Here is a 21,853-nt window from a genome sequence, read left to right as displayed (position 1 = left end):
AACAAACAGTGTCAGACTCACCTGAACAACATTTTATTATATAATCTATTGTGCTTCTTTTACTTTTAGAGAGTTTAAAGATCGCAGTAAAGACTTTTATTTCATTTGGTTGAAATAACTACACAAAATATCATTCTACACATTTAAATCAATAGGTCCTTTTTATTTCGCCTGATGAAATTAACATTTGTCGAATTTCGGTTAAACTGTTAAAAGTAATTGCGAGTAAGAAACATAAACGAGTGAAAGATGTGTTGTTAAGCCTAGCAATATTTTTGCTAAGCCTAACGTGGTGTCAGGTAGAGATGGTATATGAAAATATTTTAGTTTATTGTTTTAATCTGATTTTGAAGTATTTCCTGACTGATTGTTTAAGGCTTCAAGATTATACAAATGCAATAGTTAACGCTTTCTATTAAAAAAAAAGTTAAAGAAATGGAAGAATTTCTTAAATGAAAATTAAATTCAAGAGGACAAATCAATGAATAAATCTAAACTGAGTAAGTTTCAAGAAATTTTTAAGTTTATTTACATAACACTTTGTGCTGAATTACATATAATATGCACACCAGGTAATATATGAGCATCACTATTCACACCCATACAAACAGAGACAAATATTTGGCAGAGTTTGCATGACGAAACACGACTAAAGCGTTATCTTTAATGAAGAAACGGTTTGGTTGAATATCATCAGTAATGCAAGAAGCATTAATTCAATACTTAAAAATCTTTACCTATTAAGGAATAACTGAACTTTCACATGTGCTGTACTTAACTGAGGAATGATGTTAGAAAAATGTACACATTAATCTGGAGTTTAAAGAATCGATTATGTAGAATACATTTTTAATACTTATATAATATTATTATACAGCTAAAACGTCGATTAAAAAGTAGATTATATTCGTTTCGTGTAAAAAAGATCAACATTGGAAGCTACATTATTACGATTAAAATAATTTCATCCTAAAGCCAAGTAAAATCATACCTGATATAGGAATAATTTCATCCTAAAACCAAGTAAAATCATACCTGATATAGGAATAATTTCATCCTAAAGCCAAGTAAAATCATACCTGATATAGGAATAATTTCATCCTAAAGCCAAGTAAAATCATACCTGATATAGGAATACTTTCATCCTAAAACCAAGTAAAATCATACCTGATATAGAAATAATTATGAGAAACAGATTTTTTAAAAATAGATTGTAAATTACGTGAAAATTATGAAACTATTCGAGAGGCTTATCCTGGATTATTCATGGTATAAGCTAAATTTCCTGAAGACATAATGCTAAAAAACATACTTATTTATTTATTTTATAATTGTTCCGTTTTCATTTACATATTTTATTGATCTTTTTATCCTTTTTTATATTTTGGATAAATTATTAGCAGAACCATGCCATATTAAAAATTAATTTATTATTAGATTTATGGAGGTATAAAATATTTTCTGCTTAGACTACATAAAACCATGATGACAGTATCTGGTATTTTTAACATTCTCTAAATGTTTGCGAAAAATAACAAATATTGAAGTAAATTTCGACAGAAGGGAAATGAAACAACCTTGAAAGTAAAGCTGGATAACACGTATAATTTATGTGTATTTGTGATTATTCTAAAGATAAAAAAATAAGTATACGTAGCCTGAAGATAAAATCTAGTTTGTGTCATTTCGGTTTAAGCTACATTGTGACTGTTTTTATTTCTGAATTTTAAATAGTTCATTATAAAAACATATGTATATGGCTAAATAAGGCCTAACAATAGGAGGTATAGGGATAGGAAGATAAAGTTCAGAGTTGAGAAGACCATAATTGTTGACACTATACAAAATATCAGAATATACTCTCCTTATCGGGCACTAATATATTAGTCGCAAGGAGAGATAATTTATTATATTTCCAGACTATTAGTCTCAGTAACCTGTAGTTAAGGAAAAAAACAAAAGACATACCAAGTTGTCCTGACGATTTCAGTTAGTTTCCAGACACAGATTTTACTCAGGAGGTTTCCATGAATAATTACGTACAACATTGTTCATCTATATCACGTAGTGTTAAAAAGAACAAAAAAATCATTAAATGTGACTCTATTGTTTTCTTTTGATTGATTATTGATGGTAATAATGTATAAACCAACAAAGTTCTTACTTCCTGCTCTACACTCCCTCTTGTTTGACGATAACTGCTAAGTAATTTCAATTTCAACAAAAAAAATATAAAATTTAAAGAACCGAACACTAACTTAAGTTTTAATACCAAATTTTTCTTGTTATGATTAATTATTTCTTCTTCACAATAAGTTTAGAGCTAGTTAATGTATTTAGTAGACACTATTTATTTTTGGTCATCATGATTATATGAGACTTTTTTCTTCTAATCATTATACATTAACAAATTTTACTAAATATTCCATAAAATATAAAAGTTACCTTATTTTCATTTAATTTTTTTCTCTCTCTTTGGTATGATACAGAGAAAAAAGAAATTCTGGTACTTTGTGTAAACCATAGTATTAAAGCCTTTTCTTTTTTACATGCAGCTGTCGCGTTGTTTTTTTTTTAACAATGAAACAGAAATCTGAATGATTTTTTTTCTGCTAATTAGTCTACTAAAATCAGGAAGAAATCAGTATGTAAATTATGTAATGTTGTACAGGTAAGTTTTTTCTACCCATTTACTTTTAAGAAACTTATTTAGACGTATAAGTTCATAGTTTAATTTAAGCAGATTAGCTATTACGGTGATCGATATACTTTTTAAAACTTCTAAATACCGAACATGTGCATATGTAAGATGTGTGAAGGCATAAATCCCATTATTTATTCACTGTCGATATCTTCAGAAACGTGTTGTGAAATGACTTTGTTTTCTTACAAGTATATGTAAAAAGCGTTACCACAAGTATATCAGAACTTTACATTACATGTACAAACATGGCGGCTGCTAGCGACACGTTGTCTATTTCATAAATAATCGAAAAGTACAAAGCATCAGCCCACACTGCGGATTCTAATGAGGGAATGAAAAAGCACAGAGGAGCTTACAGTACTGGGTGGCGGCGGGTCCTGGCCGGACACCTTGGCTTTACAATCGGACAGTCCCCGCCACTGACCGTCATAAAGCATGATAATCCGTTGGTAAGCCTAACCCGAAATCTCCAAGCTGCGGGTGTAACAGCGTTCCGTGCATCGTTGTCGAAAACTCCGGCGGGTGGTTTAGACGGAAAGCGCCACCTAGGGCGACGGTTTGAGGGATTCCAACCGACGAAGCTGGCGAGATTGTGGCGACGGGGTGATGGTGTAATATCGGACTAGGAGCCGCAACATTCATGCTTGCTGATTTGAGCTCTGTGGGGAAGATGCCATCGGAACTACTAGCTGGCTCGGAGTCGGAGTTCTGCCGATGGTCTGTTCCCGTTTGGTGGTCGTCTTTTTCGGAACTTTCTGCTCCCGTGCCTTTGGTCGAATCGGAATTCTTCCCCTTCTCACCAACGTCCCTGAAAGAAAAGCAAACTCAGTCTAATTGTCTTCGTTTCATTACAAATGTAATAATCTAGAAAACTAACAATAAGTCTACGACACAGAAGACAATAGAAAAATTCTAAATTTTGAGGCAACTTCAGTTAGGTTCGTTCTTTATTCTTTTAGCACTATATATATACTTAAATCCTTCTAGTCATAAAAACTCCCGATTATCCTATCCAACAAATGAATCTTTCGTGAGCAGAAACTTTCTAATTAACAGCCCTTGACTTTAAAGTCAGTGCTTACGGTTATATATATCTATAGTAACCTCCTACGCGTATATCTATCTTTAACCTTATTAGTATTATCACAAAAAATAATAGCTATTTTTAGTACGACCTTGTGCGCTAAAACAAACAAAAAAATGAAAAGAAGCGGTGAGCTAAAGTTTCTGATGAGAAGTCTAAGAAAAGCTGAATACTAGTTACTGTATCATGTAATAGCTAGTGAAGGTTTTGATATGAGAATCTCATGTTTAAATATAAATACACTATAAGTACATATATATATATATATCTGGGATAGAAGTGATGTGCTATTTCTGTATACTTCTCTGTAATAAATATGTATTCCAAAGATAGTATTGAAGTGACAAGAGTCTATATCTTTTCTTAATACTTTATTTTTATTATTTTCTATTCATGCTCTTTGCAAATCGCGGTTACTCTCCTTCTAACCAAAAACCCAAATCTTAATATTTAAGATGATTAAACAGGTTATCTTATGAATAAATAAAGAAGTGTGTTGCGTTTAACGATTCTATTGCTATTAGTAATTATTATAATTAGTAATTAGACCTAGGTGATCACATAGGCTACAACCTGTCCATAAGTACCTATTTAATAATTATGTTTATTATTGGTAAGAGATTCAATATTCCTAAGTGTTGAGTTTTGGTGTGTTTTTTTCAGACATAAAGAGTAGTATTAGAAAATGTAAGGATTATTTACTGACCATTAGGTAGTTTCTAAATCCGTGTATATTTATCTCAAGTAAATGGACCGATTAGTACACATTATAATAATCAGTGTTTGTAACATATCATAAATATGCATAACTCTTATTTACTTTATTATGCGACATTCATTTTCTGATCAGCATTGCATACCAAATGGTTTGTATGTACAGCAGATAGACGTACCTTTTTCATTTAAACACAGAGTGCAAAAGTACATACAGTCCTGTTTTCTTATAAAGTAAAAAAAAATGTTCTTTTTTCTGACGTTATGTGGTAAAACATTGTAGTGACATAACAAATTAAGATATTATTCCTCTCCAAATCACCTTCATTAGTATGAAATGAAACAGTGTAGGAACATAACATATTAAGATATTATTCCTCTCCAAATCACCTTTATTAGAATGAGGTGAAACAGTGTAGGAACATAACAAATGAAGATATTATTCCTTTTCACATCGCCTTCATTAGAACGAGGTAAAAAGCGAAAAATCCTTTTCATACTCACAGTAGTGTAGTATACAGTTTAACGAGTGAACGTACAAGAGAACTGAGGGGTTTAGCTGGCAGATGAACAAAAGGCTACCGCAACAGTGGAATTAGCGGAACACAGTTGGCGAACGAGGTAAGTAAATAAACGCCAAGAAGCCGAAGTTCACAAAGAAAACAGATAAAAAAGTGTACTTGTTGAATTCTGTAGGCAGCTTTTGTCAGCTCTTTCACGAGAGATAAGAGTTACTTTTACAAGTAGGTCAAGTTTACGCACAAAAGGATAAATATGGGCTACAACAGATGTGGGAAACCCGACCTTCTCCATCCCCTCGAGAGCTAGAGTTTTAACCACGTGAAATAGAACGTTAGCAAAATCATCCTTTCTAGTTGCTTCAGTCGGAAGTCAGCTAAAAGTCGATGAATGCTTTGTCTTCCCATTAGAGTCTGAAGGTTTATAACGCCAAAACCCAGGTTTTTATACCCATGATGAGCACAGAAGAGATAGCTTATTGTGTAGCTTTGGGCTTAACGACAAACAAACTCATTACAATATGGGAACAGCAACCCCGAAAAGGCTATCTATCGGATTATTGAATTTCAGATGAATCCATTAAGAAACAAAATTATGCAACGTGGTTTTGACCTAGAAAGATCTGACAGATTACTGAAGGTTAAGAGTGGAGTTAAAAAAATAAAAGTATAGAAATTTACTGGAATTTTGATAATTTTAAATGTAAGCTACAATATGATAGACTTATTCATTAATCATCTTTTATCTAAGGAAATATCATGAAAAACGTTTCACTGTGTATTGTTCCAACTAATAATAGTTGGTATAGTTAAATAGACAGACATATGAAGTGATATTGCTGTCTTTTCTCCAAAATATTTTACACCGAACTCTGTAGGTTGACCTTGGATGTGTCTAGAATTAAGAACGAACTAGACGAGCTTGTCCAGCAGAATTCACACCAGCTGGAACAATGAAATGACGAAGTGAACAATTTTACTTATTCACGTGCGAAAACACATGAAACCATAGAAATATTACATTAGCGTATATCGCTTCAAGTTTTGTTATTTGATAAAAAGTCCATTTTTAATTAACATGAAATAGAATTCTTTAGGATTCATCATTCGTACTGTCCATAGCCTAAGAAGTATATTCACCAAGAGCTAATGTCTGTGAGATAATGTCTGAAATATAATCTATTTCACACAAACAAATAATTACATAGTCTTGCGAATTTTAACTGCATAAAAGTTGTTTGGTTTTAATAACGGATTTTCCATAATTCAGCTACACAGATTTCGAAAAATAATATTCATTTTTTTCTATCAAGTAAGGGTTTTTTACAAATCGGAAATGCAAAAAAAACCTCTTACTTAGATCAAATTTACAACAAATTTGCCACAAATATAACAGAATATGTTTGGGTCGTTTACACAACCTCTTGTTGCCATAGCGACGAATAAATACTATTGAAAAGAAAAAAATAATGTCAAAGTGCACGCACAAACAAATACTATCCAGAAATGACACGACATGCGGCCTGTTAACCGTTTGTATACTAGCGGTGTGTTTCTTGTGGGTTCCAGAAAGATCGATAAGACTTTCACGTCGCGATTAGTCTAGATAAATCTATAGTCAGTGGTTGTCAACATTTTAAGCATAACAAAATATGACCCGATTTCAATGAAAATGATTCACTTATATAAAAGTACATATGACGTTTTGTGAAAATTCTGTACGTGACGGAGAAAAATGGATATCATTTTCGGATTCAGCGTACAGGAATTACTTTAGAATATGTAGAAATTCCAAGACAATAAAACCATCGCAGGCCTGTGTTATTGAATGTCTCTTCATTCTAGAATCAGACTTTGTGTTATTGAATGTCTCTACGTTCTAGAATCAGACTTTGTGTTATTGAATGTCTCTACGTTCTAGAATCAGACTTTGTGTTATTGAATGTCTCTACGTTCTAGAATCAGACTTTGTGTTATTGAATGTCTCTACGTTCTAGAATCAGACTTTGTGTTATTGAATGTCTCTACGTTCAAGAATCAGACTTTGATGATTCGCAAAACATATGAGAGAAGAATACTTTTCAAAGAACTGGATCTCCAACGAAAGAACATGGTATTCATAATATCTCAGTATAAATCCAGAAGAATTAATGATCAGTAAAGTGGTGTTTACTAAGATGAGTAGCAGTAAGTAGCCTAAACATGCAAGACGTAACTCGAAGTTGCGATTGACGTCGTATCTGTGCATTTCTTAATACAACCAAAATGAAGAGTCTGGCAAATGAGACAGTACCCAACACCTGACTTGAAATGAGTAGAAAATACAATAATAGAAATGAAAATATATAAAAGGGTTAGAAAACGCTCTAAGCGAATAATAAATTATAGCTGTGATTAACGTTTTGTTCTTTTGTTTTTCGATTCGTCGAAATGCTGACCACATAATTACTTTTTTCCTTACAGTGTTTACAATAGTTCCTTTCTGTTTTCAGATTCTTTTTTTAAATCTGAACCGAAACTTATCATTGTTTCCACTATCCAAGCAAATATTAACATGGCTTCAACATTCTTGTCAGTATAGTTATTTTCAGATTGAGCCTAAGCTTACATACGTTTTCAAACAGCCTTAATTTTTATGTATCACTTATACTCGTGTATGTTTACTAAACCATGTGTGAGACACGAGACTACAAATGTACACATGCACACATTAAATATACAATGCTTATCTTAGATAAATAATCTTGAATGCCAACTTAACTTAGAATTGTGCTTTGTTTTATATAAAGTGCCTTATATTCATGCAGCATGAATGAGAATATACATCGTGAACACCCGTTGACCACGTGCAGCGTTACATGAGCCTAAGAATATATATATTATCAGATATTGTTAAACCTATTTCAGTTCGATTCTCTTCAGGTGAGTTTTACATAGGTACATTCTAAACTAGGAAAATTAACCAGCTAAATTTGAATTTAATTACCACTAGTTATTTGTTTGATTGATAGTTGTTAAACGCAAATCTACATAATGGGTTCTCAGTCTTCCATTTGTTTTACACTAGGTGTCTGTGACTTGTTGGCGATAAATTCGAACAATAAACGCACAGCACACAATCCACTTGTTTTAAAATAACATATATTCAAAACAAGTCAAACGTATGTACAAAAATTCTTTAGACGATAGGATGTCACAGTTGTATCTAAAACTCTAGATATTTCTCTTTTCTTGTGAAAAGTCCACAGAGGCTGATTCAATTATTTTAGAAATTAACTGACAAGACGAATTATTTTTCTTTACTTTGTTTCTTACTATACAATCTGCAATAAATCCACTTACGTTACCCCGTAAGTTACCATAGTTTTATCCAGAACTTTAAGTAATTGTCTCCTTTTCATTAAAGTCCACACAGACGGGTTCAATTACTTTAGAACATCCTTTGACAAAACAAATTATTCTCCTTAGCTCCGTTAAACGTTCCTCGCTGGGACAGTGGTAAATCTCCGGATTTACAACGCTAAAATTAGGGGTTCGATTCCCCTCGTTGGACACAGCAGATAGCCCGACGTGGCTTTGCTATAAGAAAAACACACACACATTGTTAAACTGTGAAACTTACTTTAAAATATCACCCGTTACGGCCAAACTAACAATCACGCACTCTAACTTCACTTTTTTTACTTGCCTTCAATTGCGCTCGTTTGGTCGCCTATATATATATGTGTATGTGTGTGTGTGTACATTGCCCATCTGAGGTTTAGAACTTTCTACAAACTACGAGACCCTATGATGTAGCAATACTCACTTAAGGCAACGAGAAAAATACAGAAGATTCGAGTGATGTGACGTCAAATTACAACAATTGAATTACACACACAACGTACGACTCTTACCGAGTTACATAAGGAAATTTGTCATAAGTATAACCTTTAAAATAATTACTTTAACACTCTTGTTATGAAAACCAAATAATAATTAAATATTAAATTACTAAATAAACCAAATAATAACTCTTAAACTAAACAGCCTTGTATATCCAACATCATCGCAGGTATCTAAATCCGGTTTTAACAGTATAAGCCCTCAGACTTGCAGCTAAACCACCAGGGACCATTACGTTAGTGTAGATTATGATAACTAGAAGAAAACAGAGCAGAATATCATATACAAAAAATTGGAGACCAAAACCTAAACCTAACAATCTAAAACATCCTTTAAATGAAAAAGTATTTTCACAATAGATGTAAACACACTTTATTTTGTATATGTGATTCGGCTCTAACCTGAAACCTTAAAATAAACAAATCTACAAAAGATTTAAACACATTCGATTTATATCTGTCAATTGATTTTGTTGTTGTAATAATGATTTTTTTATTTAAAGGTTTCAAAGCAGAGTATAGCTATCAACAACTATAAAACATTTATTTGTTTAGATCTGTTGTAATAATATATATATATATATATTTCTTTTTAAGTTTCCAGAGCAGAGTCTGTCCACAGGCACAAAACAGATGTACGTTTAAATCTATTGTGAGTCTTTTATTTTTACATATTTGTGTGATCAACAATTCTGCCCTTTGTAAGGTCGTTCGGTCAAATTGCTGACCACAATTATTTCTCCCTTACAGTGCTTCAACCGTTTCATTCTGTTTTAAGGTGTTGTTTTTTCATCTGAACTCAAACTTATTGTTGTAACTTATATTCTGAAACTTTTCGTTATAACTTATATTTCTCCATCATACCAAAAAAAAAAAAGAAAAATGTTAACGCGACTAAGTAAGTAGAAATTTGCCATTTATAAATCAACTTGTCCTGGTTTTACACAAAAATCTGTAATCTCAATCACTAGGTGAGGTTGTTTACTAGTACACAATACACACTCTTAGTAATAATAGCTGGAGACGGCTTGAATGGGTAATGAAGAAAAAATGTTAATATAAGTTTAACATAACAGCAAATGTACAACGTTTCGACAAGGTTTTGTCATCATTTGCTGTTATGTTAAACTTATATTAAAAGTTTTTCTTCATTACCCATTCAAGCCGTCTCCAACCATTATTAGTCTCAAAGTGGGTTCCTCGTCACCGAATTTGATACTCTTAGTAAACCTGTAAACTCATCAAGTAACGTACGGCAGAACTTTGTGATAAGTAGTCGATATGAAGATGAATATAAATTATGGATTTAGTTGTGTCCGGTAATTTTTACAAATCGAAATTAGCCACGTTGTTCTGCCATTAACCCTTTCAGACTAAAGATAGTATTTACTTCAGTTTTGCATAAACATGTATTGGCTGCACATAATGTTGAAGTAATATAACATGGTACGTAAATGATTTTTTTTTATAGCAGTTTGAAAGTTCTCTTGTGGGAATACAGAAAACGTGTTTGCTATCACTGCTGCCATTTTAAGAATGAATTTCTTTTTTTCAAGAATCTAATCTCCATCTAACGAATAATTAGTGTAAAACGAATTTATTCTTGATAGTGAACAGTTTGGTTTGCTTTGAATTTCGCGCAAAGCTACACGAGGGCTATCTGCGCTAGCCGTCCCTAATTTAGCAGTGAAAGACTACAGGGAAGAAGGCAGCTGGTCATCACCACCCACCGTCAACTCTTGGGATATTTTTTACCAACGACTAGTAGGATTGACCGTCACATTATAACGCCATTACGGTTGAAAGGGCGAGCATGAGTGGTGGGACGGGAATTCGAACTCGCGACCCTCAGATTGCGAGTCGAGCGCCCGATTGTGAATAATGTAATATTATGCTTTCGTGTTAAAAACACTTGTAAAAGATCATATTTGTGAACTATGGATCAAATGGGTTAAATTTTGTGAACTGCTTAAAGATGTGAAGGGTTTCATCTTTAAGCTAATACCATGTTATACCTCTAGTTGACATTTCCTTAGTGTGTTAGGAGACACTAAATGAGAAATGTCAGAGAAAAACGTTTTCATTAAGCTCTAGTACTCGTGTTCCTCTCTCTCCCGGTGGCTCAGCGATATGTCTGAGGGCTTACAAAGCCAAAAACCGGGTTTCAATACCCGTGGGGGGGGCACAGCACAGATAGCTCATTGTGTAGCTTTGCGCTTAACAACAAACAAACAAGCCATGCAGTCTAAATGACACAACGTGTTTATATTAACTCACTGACCTAGAAACCTCTGTAAATAAGGTCGTTCAAATATATTTACACGTATAACATTTCTAAGGCAATGTTAGTTTTTAATAGAATTGCAAAAAAAAATATAATTTTTCTGAGTTAAGTAACCACGTGATTCTATAAAGAAGAACATTATTGCAACTAATATAATTGTGGAAACTTTTTATAAGAGCAAAGCACTAACAGTAGTCTTATAGAGACGTACGAGAGAATTATGAGGTTTTAAGCGCCTAAGACGCCGTTCGGATTGATAATACCAAAACCAGAGATCTTCAAACTTTGGTCAGACTCGGGCAAATCGGTTGTTGTTAAGCACAAAGCTAAACAATGGGTTATCTGTGCTGTGCCCACCACGAGTATCGAAAATCAGTTTTTTAGCGGCGTGAGCTCATAGATTTACCGCTGAGCCACTGGAGGGCGGGCAAGTCGAAGATTGTTTGTTGTGAAGCGCAAAGCTGCACAATGGGCTATCTGTGCTCTGCCCACCATGGGTATCGAAACCCGGATTTTAGAGTTGTAAGTCTGCAGACATACCGTTGTGCCACTGGGGAATCAAGTCGAAGATCTATATGTTTCTTTTTGCTGTAAAGAGTAACTTATTTCGTCATAAGTTGAATTCTTGCATAATCGTTTATCTTTCCTTAAGGTTTGGTTTGAATTTCGCGCAAAGCTATACGAAAGCTATCTGCGCTAGCCGTCCCTAATTTAGCAGTGTAAGACTAGAGGGAAGGCAGCTAGTCATCACCGCCCACCTCCAACTCTTGGACTACTCTTTTACCGACTAATAGTGGGATTGACCAAAACGTTATAACGCCCCCACGGCTGAAAGGACGAGCATGTTTGGTGGGACGCGGATTCGAACCCACGACCCGCATATTGCGAGTCGATTTTTCCCTTAAGACTGTTATGTAAGTATTAAAATTCCAAAGACAATACTATGGTTAATATTATACAAACACTAGAATCGATAACAGCAATACACTAAAACTAAACGATAACAGCAATACACTAAAACTAAACGATAACAGCAACACACTAAAACTAAACGATAACAGCAATACACTAAAACTAAACGATAACAGCAATACACTAAACTAAACGATAACAGCAATACACTAAAACGAAATGATAACAGCAATACACTAAAACTAAACGATAACAGCAATACACTAAAACTAAACGATAACAGCAACACACTAAAACTAAACGATAACAGCAACACACTAAAACTAAATGATAACAGCAATACACTAAAACTAAACGATAACAGCAACACACTAAAACTAAATGATAACAGCAATACACTAAAACTAAACGATAACAGCAATACACTAAAACTAAACGATAACAGCAATATACTAAACCGATTAGGCTGAAAATTACTTATTTGAGTCCTTTCCTATGTACATATGCATTTATGGCACACACACAAAGCCGGAGTAATCTTTTGTGTGGCGCGACGCAACACGCATTTATACCTTCTGGCCTTTTCCCAAGATTACTTATTCACATTTTGGGATAAAATATAATGAATATTTTCTGCCACAATTACTAATCCCCCCTTTTGTAAACCCACCAAGCTGAAGCTGACTTCTGTCCTAGCTGCTATATACATAATATATTATTCTGAGTTTTCATGGAGGCCAATATACTTTTAATATTTCGATGGAAAGTAAAAGAAACATTCACCGAAGTAGGGGGTTGATTGAGGAGGAATCCTGGGATATTAGCACCTCCATACTTTTTACTATATTTTTTCATCCAAATTATGATAAATATATATCGTGATCGTGGAAGTGTGCAAATTTTCAGAAGCAGAGGTCACTCTTGGAGATTCTATGTCTGATTTTTGTTTTTCGAACAAGTGAATAAACGTTATATAGGCATTATAAGTTAAGCTTCAGCTCAGGTATGTCAGAAGACTATCACATACAACACTAACACCCAAACTCACTCACTATCCACAAAATCATTCATGCTTATTAAAACGTTTCAACTCGAAACAATTTATGATATGTCATACAAACAACACAAATCGTAATTTTTTCAGGGTCTACAAAGTGATAAAGTTCAACGCTTAGTTATAATCGTAGATATATACGTGCATTGTAGTCGTATAATAAACACCATAAATATACTGGAAGGTTTTGAAATACAGACCTGGCTAAGAAGCGTGAAGCTAAGTTGGACTGAAATGAAGACAAATGAAGAGGTCCAACTTCAATGATGATAAACACACGGAATGAGCTAAGACACGGTCACGATGAACAGATAACCTCATAATGGTTTGATTACGAGAATCCTTTCGGGATAACCTATTAACTCTAACAATGTCCATGAAGAAACGATGATTTTCTACTTCACACAGTGTCATTGATGTAAATGTTTCTGTTTTACTTCAGAATACTTTAAAGGTGTACAATGAAATTAGCAATAAATCAATTAGATTTACAAAATATGCAGTTCCGCTGCTTTATTAATAATATCTTCTAAAAAATACTATTTACGTTGTGCCATGCATATCGCATGTCTGAGGTCTTTATTCACACTTTATTTGATCCATTTAGTTTGTTTATTTGAAGTTAACCACAAAGCTACACAATGGACTATCTGTGCTCTGCCCACCACGGGTATCAAAACCCGGTTTCTAGTGTTGTAAGACTGCAGACAAACGGCTGTGCCACTGGGGGCAGATCCATTTAGTAACGTCGGGAAATAATTCATTCATCTGTATGTGTTTTTACTTTTCTGGAGTACACGTATTGGAAAACATTAATATGTTGGGACTACGTATTAGAAAACATTAACATGTTGGGACTATGTATTAGAAGACATTAATATGTTGGGACTACGTATTAGAAGACATTTTCATGTTGGGTCTATGTATTAGAAAACATTAACATGTTGGGACTACGTATTAGAAAACATTAACATGTTGGGACTACGTATTAGAAAACATTAACATGTTGGGACTACGTATTAGAAGACATTAACATGTTGGGACTACGTATTAGAAAACATTAACATGTTGGGACTACGTATTAGAAAACATTAACATGTTGGGACTACGTATTAGAAGACATTAACATGTTGGGTCTATGTATTAGAAAACATTGACATGTTGAGTTTATGTTGTTAGTGTGCGAAGGCTTCCTATATATATACAAACAAAATAGAAATGTTCTAACTTTTGCATTTCAATTGATAAAACTACAGTTTAAATAAATGGCAAATAAAAACATTAAATATGTCGAAAACTGCTCATTCAATACATTTCTGGAAAAATATATGAATATTTGAAATTATACACGTATTACTTAAATACATAACATACACGAAAATCATCTAATTTAATACTATAGCTAAATTGAAAACAGTTAACAGAATATAAAATTTTAACAAATTTTCTGTACAATAAGCCTAATTTGTGTAGAAAGAAAACAACATATAACAGTTCGTCCTACAATATCTTAACTACAAAACCTTTTGATTGGCGTTGAAATAATATTGAAAATAAGCAAACGTTTGAAATAAATCTTGATAGCCGTTGAACGTTTTACATGCATAACTGATAAATTCAACAAAACTGTGAAATTCAAAAGAGCATATAGAACAATCACATAAACATACGAACAATCTACCCTGTGGACGAACTCTAAATCTGAGTTAGGGATGAATAGATAAACATATTAAACAGTTTAGTCCGGGTCGAAACTTAAGTTTAAGTTAATCATGGTCCATTAAACAAGATGAATTGTTTAGTTCTGATTGAAACCTAAGTTTGTATTAGTGACGGTTCAGTAAAGATATTGAACAGCTTAGACTTAGTTTGGAAGTCACATTTGTGTTTGTGATGGTTGATGAAATATGTTGAACTGTTTAGATGGGATTTTAATAAGCACGTTTGAGTTAAAGACGAACTGAGAAGTACGAGGAACGTTTCAGACAGGAATTACCTACACAAACTCATGAATGACAGATAGCTTTCGAAGAACAATGAGGGACGGAACAAATAATTTGATATTTCAGGGACGAGGAGAACTCCGAGATAGAGCTATACATATCTAGTTTAACTGCAGGTAATCCTGAACGTATATTTATTCTGTTCTCATTATAAGTAGCACAAGATTACTTCTGTTTAATTACTCCGCAGTCACTACTATTGTTATTATTAATTTCTAATCAGTTACTAACTCTACTGCTATCATTAAGTACTGATGAGATAAGAACACGAGCGACAGGATATCTCGCTTACCTTTCTAACAAGAATTAATATTTACTTCCGATCAGAACAAGCTAAAATTGACCTTGTAATGAGTATAACTAATTAAATATGATTTTCTTACAAGAAGTTCTTACTTATAAAGTTCAGACTCAGGCTCGACTCCCGTTTCCTGCCACCACATATAGGAATCTCCTGAAAACTGCAGGAGAATAGCAACCGAAACGTTGGGTACAAACTAATTAGTAACCAATGTCTATTTTTTTTAATTGGACCTAGTTGATTGAATAGGCTACTAACAATGACAACGAATTATATCTGATGGCTACAACTTTACCGCAAATCCTACACTTATTTAGCAAGTAGCATATAGAGTACAGTATCGATATTCACAAAAGTAGATATGTAATAGCTAAATGAACCTCAAGTCTGAGTCTGATCGTTTTAATAAAGTGGTAAATAGTGATTGAAATTATGTTTTATATGCTACTATGTGTTGGCTGTGCACCTATATATGTGTTGATCGGGCACTTAATACGAACACTACGCGGGCTTAAAACGCTGAAGGAGATTTAAAACTAAAAATTATATTTTACCCCCAAAAATAACTTATATACTGATTTCAAATTAAGGAAGACACTATTAAGACGAGGAAAGTTAATGGAGTGGAATGACACAATCTACAATCGTACCATTTGTCTATTTACTACGAAAAGCTGTTAGGCCATGACAAGTAAGTTAAAAAAAAAGTACAAAAAATTTAGGATAAGTAAAAATAATAAAAAAATAAGTTCAATATGAAGTCACGAGCAGAAACAGATTACATTCAAGCCTATCCGCGTGTACACTTATGTGGAGATTCTAATAATCGGCTTTCGGTGTCAGTAGATTGTATTCACAAAATAAGATAGGTAGAATTTTGATATAACCATGAAAAATACTTCCTGATAAAGTTTTAGGTGGGCCAGACAGGTAAACAGATGTAGTGAACACCATTAAATGGAAAAAACGTTTTCTTATTAAACCACAGGGCCTTCCTTCATTTACATAAATGTCATTATTTCTTTTTATTTTTTATTTTTTTAAAGCCTTTAAACAGACGTTTTCAAACATGTTGGTGAAGGAAACAAATGTTGGGAAATTCTTGCCAGGCCAGATTATTGTTTTATGTTATCCTTAACTGTTAACTTTGTTGTTTGTTCATAGTTAATATTAGTCTACTTCTCCTCCAGTAATTTACCGATGTCAGGATGAATCTTGGAGACTCCAACAGTACCACAGTCTGTTTGAGATAAATTGGTCACTTTTATTTTATATATTTTGTATAATATGTTTAGCTATTACATCTTCTCGCGAACTATAGTTTGAGCACCAAAATCAGTTCGTAGTTTTTATTATGAAAAGCAAACAAATCATCTGTTATTTTAGTGTTCCAAAATACGCAGCTTTATTGGTTGAGTTGAGTTATTTTTCAATATGTTTGCCCAGTTTTTCATATTTATATGTTTACAATTAGTTTAGCAACACTTGACTCAGTATCAGAAACGTTCTTTCTAAGCATTATAATAATATTTATGTGTTTACTATAGAAACTTATAATACTCCATTTTGTAGCTTACATAATGCAAGTATATATATTTATATAATTAGATTTGGTTTGTTTGTTTTAACACAAAAGCTATCCGCACTCTGTCCACCGCGGGGAATCTAGCCCCAGATTTTAGCGTTGTAAGTCTGTAAAATTACCTCTAACCTGCCGGGAAACATATAAATAGGTGATTTCAGAACTAGGATAAACGATCAGAAGCTGGCGCTCATGAGTAACTCTTGTTTTTCACACATAATTATTTTTTTTATCGTTACGTTAAACATCATTTGTATTTCTTCACTCTAAAACTTAAATGCTATTCAATGTGTAAATATTTCTAACTTTGTAAAACCGTTGGTTCTGATGATGAATTCTGAAAATACTTTATGATAGCAAATAAATAAATAGTTATAATAAACAATTTGGTGTTGAAATATAGAAATATAATAATGTAATAATGTTAATAAATCCTTATCCAAATGATCCTAATCCAGATCACACCAAACCAGTTGTTTATCAAACTGTTTGCTAATATAAATAAATATCTCAACCACTACTATGTCTGTTATACCTCAGCCGGCGTTAATAGTTCTGATATTGGTCGAAAAGCCTCTTTGGCCCTAGATATAGCAAGTGTTTTCTTTCACTTAGGTATTCTTATAGATACTGTTAATTCTTACTCCTTAACATCAATGTTCAGGACATCGAGCTGTTTCGACTGTGTCAACAACAACTTTTACAAATATATTCTGACACCGAATAATAACAATTATTCAGGTATGAAAATAACCCGAAAAATAATGTTTATAATACAATACATATTTCTGAAAACTGGAAAAATATTCAATATATTATTAGAAGCGTTGGTAAGAAAAGTATTGCTAATGGAAAACATCTAAAATTTTGATAAGTTGATGAATAACTTTGCAAATTAAACCTTACCTCCGATGAATCAGTGGTAAGTTTTCGGACTTACAACATTGGAATCCGGGGTTCGATTCCGTGCGGTTAATAGAACTCGGATAGTCCATTGTGTGGCTTTGCGCTAAAAAAGAGGCAAACATCGCTTTGCGCTAAAAAAAAGGCAAACAACGCGTATTAGAACGTTATACATATCACAGAAAAAAACTTAATAGAATCAGTAACTGAAAAGTTTTTAATCGGCAATGGGGTTTTAACACATGATTTACAGATAGAAGATCTTACAAGCTTTTTAAGCTAATTTTTCTGTATTATTTATGCTACAATTAGTTTGTGACCTATAAAAAATGTAAACAGAAATACCATTAGTATCGCAATTAATTAATATCACTAACTATTACTGTACTCCTTCTATGTACCTGACATAGAAAACGAGTGATTTCTCCAATCTTATTTTGCTCAGTTTTAACACAGAGGGTGTAACATATAAAAACATAAAATCACTCAACGTGATGCATTATGTAGGACCCACTGGTAACGAGTTGTGTTAAAACAAGCCGGTAATTTGAGAATACATTAAATGCATTCTGAAAACATTAAAAGACATGACTATTGAATTTCTACCCCATTCATTTTACATGTTCTTGAGAGATGTTTCTTATTCAAATGCTAAGCCTAGCCGTATCGATATATATATATATATATTTGAAATTCCTGTCATTTTAACATGTTTCGCTTAAGTTAGATGTAAACTTATTTTATAAATAACATTAGATGGGTGTTTCTCGCTCAGATTTAATGTGACTTATAAATGATGCCTGAAACCTAATTTTTGGCACTAAAAGTTACGTAGCTATGGTTAATTAAGGTTAGGGCCACACCAGAAACTTCGTGAAATTTACTCAATGCAGACTAAAAGCGAATTATATAGTGCCACCCATGTAAGTTACAAGTGCTGGCTTTAAAGCATAAGTTAAACAGTAATTACGTATTAAAAACACATTAAGTTTTATTTTTCTACACGGTTTACCTATATCTATTTCTCATCTCAGTGATGTGACTGCTTTCAAAAATAAAAGTGTAAAACTATATAATGTACTTATATGACCATTTCTATCTATCTATGTTTACAATTTGTTCTTTGAAAATAATTTCTTTACGTGTCCTCTGACCTCCAATGCACAACAGTAATAAAAGTTTTATCTTAACGATGAAATATTAGTTTTTCTATTACTCAGTCTCAGTTTTATGTATATGTGTGTTTGTGTATGTATATTCGTCTGGAACGAATCTATGTTGCATAATTGTGGTTCATACACTATTTAAAGGTATATACAAATGTGGTGGATTTATTTTTGTTAATATATATATATGTATATATGTAAATGTTTAATATACCCTAATAACTTAAAATGTTAGTAAATAGTTTTACTGTTCCTTCGCGCAGTCTCTTCTTTTGACCACAATTTTCGGTTTTCAATCATTTCCATATAAAATACATTAGTACTTTATTTAAGAACTTGAAATGCTGAAATAATTTATATTTCATATTGACTCGTACATGTCTTAACAGTGGATTCGATAGTTGAACAGTTGAAATATATTAATAGAATAAATTACTGTACTCAAAACTAATCCATGTAACTTTGTCCTATATTAACATTGCATGATGGGAGATTTTATAACTATACGATGTAGTCTATCTGCTATAATTTCACGCATAATCCTAAGCCTTCTTTTATAAAAATCGTTATAGGGATAAATTTAAGAACGAAATAAAAAGATGCATGACAAAAAAATGTTTTTTTACTATTTAATTATTTTCTTGTAGTGAATAAATAGCATTTGTTTCCAGTATGTATATACATATATACAAACATGTATACATATAGAAATATCTGCACATGCGCAGTGTACAAACAAAAATGACTTAGAGGACGATATTTTGTAATAAAACGATTAAAAAAACAATAATTTCTGAGGAACAATAGTAACATTGCTTAGTGAATTTTAATAACATTGCAACCTCTGAAAATAATAAAAAGAGAGAAGAACGTACACTTATAAAACTGACAACAGTATAATTGATATCAACTTCCAATCAGAGCAAGTTACCCACTTAGAGCATAACTAAAAATCAACCTGATAAGGGGTATAGCTAATTAAATATACTTTTCTTATTTTCTTGCTTATAAAGATTAGAACGCATTGTTTCAGTTGGGTACCCTCACCGTTAACGATATTTTCGGCCGTAAACCTAATGATATATTACAAAGACCTGCCAGCTTAGGAGGTTAAAGCTAGTCCTAAAGTCCACGTACTAAGCAAACAATGCCAAACAACATTTACAATAAAAGAATAATAATACAAAATTTAAAATAAATACATAAAAAGCATTATAATAAATTCTGTTAATGAAAGTAATATGAAAGTAATAATAGATTACGCCTTATTTTAGAGTAATGTAATATATGAAATATCTTCTATTTCTTTACAGCGACTCGCGCTTATACTTCTCTTTATTCGTCTGCTTTTTATTTGAGATTTTAAAGACAGTTTATAATATCTTACTTGTGCAGTTTACAGGGCCTTATATGCATAAGGAACGAACAGCATAGCATTGTATTAAGAAGTTTTCATTGACTGCTGTATAAGACAACCTTCGCACTTACATAACCGTTTATATTAACGAACACGGAGATGATTAATCTGTCCTTGAAACTAGCTGGTTGTGGTTATAATTTACCCTCACGGTTTATGTGTCTGCCTTTAAGCGTCTTAGTACTGAATACACACAACGTACAAGAAAATCTCTTTACCTGTCCTTTGTTTCTGCCGCTCTGTCCCTTTGCCTTCTGTTTTTGAACCAGTTGCTGACTTGAGTGGTCGTCAGTCCAGTGGCCTCGGCTAGCTCACGCTTCTCACGTGGCGAGGGGTAGGGATTATGCGAGTACCAGTCTCGAAGTATGTTGCGTGACTTCTCTTTGAAGCAATAACTAGTCTCTTCCCCGTCCCAGATCGTTCGAGGTAACGGGAACTTTCGGCGGATCCGGTACTTGCCGACCGCTCCCAGTGGCCGGCCGCGGATCCTCTCGGCTTCGGTGTAATGGGCTTGGAGCCAAAGCCCTTGGAGTTTCGAGTGGGACGCTGGCGAGAAGTTGTGACTCTCCAGAATTCGATACAGTTCCTTGAAGTTGCCTCGATGAAAGGCTACCAGAGCTTTAGCCTTCAGCACACTCTCATTCTTCTGAAGATGTTCGCAGGCCGGTAGTGACCAAAGGAACCGGCCGAGCCTTTCGATGTTACCGGACTGTTGAAGCACTTCACAGACACAAGCTACCTGCTCTTGTGTGAATCCAAACGATGGGAGCATGGGACTGGGGGATGAAGGGTTGACGCTGGGGCATGAACTCTGAGACAGCATGTTCGAAACTACAGAGAGGTGGGGACCCGCCACACTGTCGTTCATGTGGCCTACAATCATGAGTTATGATTGCTTCATGGGCTTACTCCTGAATGGTGAAATTTTGGTTGGTGTAAAACGAAACTATTTAATTTACTATTAGTTGGTCACCGGAAATCTTGGATAGTCAAGTCTTCGCAAGATGAAGTTGTCTAAACTATTCTACAACCACTAGTACTCAAGGATTCTTCAATCTGGCGCGTGCGTTTCGTCAGCTGAGCAAATTCAAGTATGCCCGACTAGAGATCTCAAGGCACCCACCGTCTTCTGTTCCAAACCTATATTTACAGGCAACACGAACTCTTGAAAACACGCCACTCTCTAGGTGATTCATCTTGACATTATCATGTTCTAGGCGCCGGTAATGACCGTTTTCACGCTCGTGATTGGCTCTCATCGAAGGCCCTCCGCTTAGTCAACATCAAAGTGAGCCGATGGCTTGTGTTGCCATGGTAACTGTGTCGA

General features: G+C 33.5%; 1 protein-coding gene across 2 annotated transcripts; it reads right to left on the bottom strand.

Annotated features, from left to right (window-relative positions):
- Positions 1-204: 204 nt before the first annotated feature.
- On the bottom strand, positions 205-21,787 carry LOC106461952 (homeobox protein six1-like). Of its 2 annotated transcripts, XR_002611116.1 has the most exons (3): positions 20,745-21,787; positions 1,168-3,512; positions 205-1,079 (listed from the first exon to the last, which is right to left on the bottom strand). XR_002611116.1 is itself a non-coding variant. In XM_013921823.2 (2 exons), exons 1-2 carry the CDS (start codon positions 21,407-21,409, stop codon positions 3,131-3,133), a joined length of 1,047 nt encoding a protein of 348 aa, XP_013777277.1. In that variant the 5' UTR covers positions 21,410-21,787; the 3' UTR covers positions 205-3,130. The 2 variants fall into 2 exon arrangements, 1 of the variants encoding a protein (XP_013777277.1); XM_013921823.2 differs by having other exon boundaries at positions 205-3,512.
- Positions 21,788-21,853: the final 66 nt, after the last annotated feature.

The sequence above is a fragment of the Limulus polyphemus genome, unplaced genomic scaffold, assembly GCF_000517525.1.
Source record: "Limulus polyphemus unplaced genomic scaffold, Limulus_polyphemus-2.1.2 Scaffold41, whole genome shotgun sequence".
In the NCBI taxonomy this organism is placed as follows: domain Eukaryota; kingdom Metazoa; phylum Arthropoda; class Merostomata; order Xiphosura; family Limulidae; genus Limulus; species Limulus polyphemus.
Note: the sequence above shows the minus strand (reverse complement) of the source record. Positions and strands in the feature narration are given on the sequence as shown.

Coding starts and splice junctions, on each gene's coding strand:
- LOC106461952 (XM_013921823.2), bottom strand. CDS start 21,409: ATGATTGTAGGCCACATGAACGACAGTGTGGCGGGTCCCCACCTCTCT. Junction 3,513..20,744: donor GCGGCAGAAACAAAGGACAG/GTAAAGAGATTT, acceptor CTTTTCTTTCAG/GGACGTTGGTGAGAAGGGGA.